Here is a 5,288-nt window from a genome sequence, read left to right on the forward strand (position 1 = left end):
GCGTGCCGTTTTGAGCTAAACGAACCTTATTAAATAATCTATGTGATGATTAATGATGTGATTGTGATTGAATGATGCATATATATAAACATGCTTGATGATGATGATGATTATGATGAAATGGGTATTTTGACGATGTTACTCATAGACTTGACGATGGTATAAGTATGTTCATATATGTTTGCATTCATTCATGTTCATTGGTGATACTGTATCCATAAGGGTGTGTTGGATCAGTGAAGGGCATGATTCCCATTGTGTGGAATCTGTGCCGGCAGGGCCGTATCTTGATGATGTTGGATCGGTCATGGGTTATTCCCATTTGATGATGTTGGTACCACATGCATAGTGTCAGTTGCATTCATATGCATGACTTTTATAACATGATTGGATGCATTCCAGTGTTATAAATATTGATGATGTTGGTTGATTGCTTTGTGATGATGAAACTTGTCTGAATGTCTGTTTGTGAAACAATTGGGTGGACAATACAGCTATGATGTGTTATTGCCTTATAGCCTTATAACATTTGTTAATTATGATGAAGACTCACCCTTACATGTTGTCATTTTCAGATTGAGGATAGCGGCTATTCGACTCGGTGAGGATTAGCTCATGAGTCAGTTGTTTGGTTAGCGTCAGGTGTCATGCTCTGATAGTTGTAACACTGGGGACGCGAACGTTTAGAGTTTAAGTTTTGATAACTCTAGTTTTGTTTTTATGTTGAAATATTGGTTTGAAAATGTTAAACTTAATCTGTTGAACTATTTCCGCTGTGTTGACATGAATTGTTTTGATTAATAAGAATTGCCTCAGTGAATGCATGACATGACTGAATGATGTTTTAATTTATTTTGAAATTGTGGCACCCTTATTTCATGTACTCTGAATAAATTTATTTAACTTGCCGCGGGGTTTAGAAGGGTGTTACACACGGGCCAACAGCCGATGACTAACGTTTTCACAAATAACCCGTGTGACTAACTACCTACACAGATAACCTGTGTGACTAACAACCTTGCACGGGAAACAACCAGTGACTAACAACCAATGACATATTCAACGATCTGGGTTAACATATATAACATCCATTGTTCCCTGCACAGGCACCCCTGTGACTAACAACCCTTTGCACAAGTACCCCTTGTGATTGACTCCATTGCACAAGTACCCCTTGTGACTGACCAACAATGAAATTTTCAGTGATCTGATCCACAAATATAACATTCATTGTTACCTGCACAAACCACCATTTGTGACTAACACCCTTGCACAAGAACCACTTGTGACTGACCAACAATGAACTATTCAGTGATCTGCTCCACGGATATAACATTCATTGACCCCTTTAGACTTCTGACCTTCACTCGATCTTCTAAGAGGATTTCCCACAATAACCGTAGTCATTGTCTTCTCAAGCCCTTGACCTTCACTCGGTCGCTCAAGGAACAATCAACATTCAGTTGATAAACTTGTGTTTACATAAGTGCTTCTTCTAAGCAGATTACACAAAATATTAAGCGCATATTGTTTAACATAGATCTGAGCAACAATTTCTATGTTAAAACAATTTACAAGAAAAAAGTCTCTCAAAACTTATTGATGAAAATGTTTGTTTTTATTTGTTGTACTTTCCACGGGGTGAATTGTATTTGAAAAACAATTAACATATAAATGGTTTGTTTGGTAAGTTTCCTAAATCTAAAAAATCAAGGATTTATGCGTGTGAAAATAAAGAGTTACATGATAGAGTGAAGCGTATGAAGTGCATGATAGCAAATTTCATGACCTTAATTCAAAATAATTTTTTTAGACAAGACGGAAATGACATAATAATTAGCATATATAACTGACTTTTCGATCCCAAAAATTTCATTCACCTATAACAACAATGAAATCACTATAATAGGTGATCCCAAATCCCTTCCTTCACCCTCTTCTTACAATCATTTTTGCCACCTCCTTCATACTGACTCAGTGGCCTAGATTTATCTTCTTCTTTACCAGCCCACTACTAAGCATGATGCCAACCCCACTCATAACCCAACCAATGTCCTTGAATACCTTCCCAACTCCATTCCCCAACAAATTTCTACCATTCTCAACTCTTTTGCAGCGATCCTTAAATTACCACAAGGCTTACCCCCATCTAGACCACATGATCACCACATACCAATTATCCCAAACACTGCACCAGTCAATGTCAAACCGTACTGTTATCCCCATTACCAAAAAGAAGCTAAGACCACAATAATTCAAGACATGTTGCATTAGGGTATCATCAAACCCAACAATAGTCCACACTCTTCCCCCGTATTATTGGTACGAAAGAAAGACAGTACTTGGCATTTTTGCGCCTACTATAGAGTACTCAACGCAGTCACGGTTCGCGACCGTTTCCCTATATCAACTATAGATGAACTTTTTGATGAATTAGGTTCAACAACTATTTTTTCTAAGATTGATTTACGATATGGTTACCACTAAATCAGGGTGACATTGGAGGACACTCACAAAACTGCATTCGTAATGTGCACTATGAATTTTTAGTTATGACATTATGAATTACGAATTAAGAAACAACCCAAGTGGATGCAAGACTTTGTTCCAAAATAGTAGGCGGTGATTATGGAGGAGCTTCTTCCCACTTGAATCATGAGGGGAATATTTATTCGAGGGACTCACTCTTAAATTCGACGCACCAATTATTTAAAAATAAGAAAGAAAAAAAAATAGAAAAAGAGTTTTTATGTACATCCTTTTTTTTAGTTGGTTCAAACACTTTTTTACATTTTTTCAATAATATTGCACTTCATAGTTTTAATTTTGATGTGAAGAAACTTAAAAATGCTAAGCATGGAACACATAATCTTACAACTACCGAGGCCTTTTGGAATCAAAATGTCAACATAATAGACAAGCACAAAATCTTCCTAAACTTCAAGATTAAAAATAATGCCTAACAAAAAACCTATAAATAAGGATCTATCCTTTAAAGCACATTGATTTCCTTATGAAATCTTGACTATTGAATGATCACATGGAAATATCAATCTCAATTAAGTTTTCATCCTCATTCATATCATTAGTTTCTGATAAAAGCTCCATGAGATTTTGTTGCATGAAAATGGACTCCCAAAGAAAATCCAACAATTCGGACTCCATTTTTTGCGTAGATTCATGGGCTAAGTTAGAAAAATTCCCGTTTGGAAGGTGGATTTCAATGAGACTATCCTCTCCGTCCTCGTCCTCATACTCATCTGAAAATTGAACATAATTATTTTAGATACAAATCATAACATACAGACATATAAAAGTACGAATAAATACATTTAAAATTGTGTACCTGATATAGGATAGATCGAAGTTGTGTATGTGAGTAAACTACTCTCTTTACTATCTATGTTACAATATTGTTCATCGTCGTTATCTTTTCCATACTTATAATCACCATCTCCATCATCGGTGTCAGAATCTAAGCCATCACAACTACTCACATTTTGATATTCATTGTAATCAATCTCAAAAGTTGCACCTAAGATAATACTTCTTTCACTATCTGATGGAAGTGAAGAATCTGATTGCAAATCATCTTCTTGCATTTGCTCATGAACATTGCACTCAAAAGTTTTATTCATGACTAAGAAATTTCTACTTTCACTATCCAATGGAAATGAATACCCCAATTTTGCTCCGTCTTGCCCCTCATGATTCTCATGAATTCCACTTTGTTGATTAAATTCAGTTTTACCAACATCAAATGGTGGTTGCAACTTCTCTTTGAACATCTTTTCTTGAACTAGATCTTCATTTTTAGAAACTTTTTTCTTTTTCAAGGTGACAAAAAACACAATAGATAGAAGAGCAATAGGTATTGTAAGAATGAAGGCAAAGGATTTGGAAATTAAAAATGAAAATGAGAAAATGACAAGAAGCAACATGATATGTAGAAAAATGCTTAAATTAGAATAGAAATGTTGCTTATTTGCCTTCATCATGATAACTGAATTGTTGAAATGAGAGAAGTAGAATAGAGCTAAGTGAAAGACTTAATGCAATGTTTGGTTGCAATCTTCAATTGCTCTCAATCAACATTATATTACTAAGTTAAAATCTTGAAGTTGATAAATGAATGCATGTAACAAACATATATGACCCACTCATAACATGGCACGACATTAAACACATCAAAACAAGCATCATGAAGAGAAATCCATAATGTATGTAAGAATGATCTTGTTGAAATCCATAGTTTTTTATCTTCCAAATATGTTGAATTCATTTTGAGTGGAGAAAGTAGCACCCTTATCTATGTGGGCCACTCTTGCTTCTACATGTCATGAAGGCTCCATTAGAGACCCATTCATGAACATATCTTTGTCGGATAGTTTCCATTATCATCATGCCCCCTGCCTAATATCATTGCTACAATGCCCATTAGTTGTTACACAAAATGGAAACAAAATGGTCAATACTTTGAATGTAATGAAAGAATTCATCCTCTTGGTTAAGTAAAGTAAAATTGTTAGGATATTTCTTTGTGCAACCATATAGGGTAAAAAAACATCTCTGAAAACTCTAAAACACCCTTTGGAGATATATATTTGAAAACACACATAGCTTAATTTTAAAGATTTTGGATATGCATCTTCGAAACCACCTCTCTTTAAATTGTTTTTATTTATCTATTGCATATAATACGGTGTAAACGTATATGTTGTAAAAAACAGGTGTAAACCTAACATATCTAATTTAATATATAATATTTTTCTTTACTATCAGTATTAGTAAAGTTTATTTAAGATTTTGATATTATAGTTTTTATATTTTTATAAATTCCTAAGTGTGAGATAAATTGTACTCGGGTGGAGGATAACATGGTGAACTTAATTTATTTCTTCATCATGGTAAACTATTAAGTTTACCATTGATTTAATAATAAATAAATTCAATGGTTGTGATTGATTATAAGCAACCTACCATACAAGTAATATTCAAAGAATCAAATATTTTCTTTTATATCCTATAATATATTTTTTACTAGACTCTAATAATTATCACAAATTACAATTAAAGCTATAATTTTATTAATTAAAATTTCATATATAAATAAAATGCAACATTTTTAAATAAAATATATATAAATAGCGGATGAAGTTGCTAATTTTGGACCATTCCACTCCTTCAATGGAATTCTTCTATTTCTTATTATATAATTTCTTTTTTATTAATTAAAAATATTTAAAAAATTCCTACACAAAAGACCTTGTTTCTTAATATTATTTTCC

The 5,288-nt window shown here is 33.2% G+C and overlaps 1 protein-coding gene across 1 annotated transcript; it reads right to left on the reverse strand.

Moving 5' to 3' along the window:
* Nucleotides 1–2,777: 2,777 nt before the first annotated feature.
* On the reverse strand, nt 2,778–4,131 carry LOC131656503 (uncharacterized). The gene is made up of 2 exons (XM_058926205.1): nt 3,347–4,131; nt 2,778–3,260 (listed from the first exon to the last, which is right to left on the reverse strand). Exons 1-2 carry the CDS (start codon nt 3,996–3,998, stop codon nt 3,037–3,039), a joined length of 876 nt encoding a protein of 291 aa, XP_058782188.1. The 5' UTR covers nt 3,999–4,131; the 3' UTR covers nt 2,778–3,036.
* Nucleotides 4,132–5,288: the final 1,157 nt, after the last annotated feature.

This window comes from Vicia villosa, linkage group LG3 (assembly GCF_029867415.1).
Source record: "Vicia villosa cultivar HV-30 ecotype Madison, WI linkage group LG3, Vvil1.0, whole genome shotgun sequence".
In the NCBI taxonomy this organism is placed as follows: Eukaryota; Viridiplantae; Streptophyta; class Magnoliopsida; order Fabales; family Fabaceae; genus Vicia; species Vicia villosa.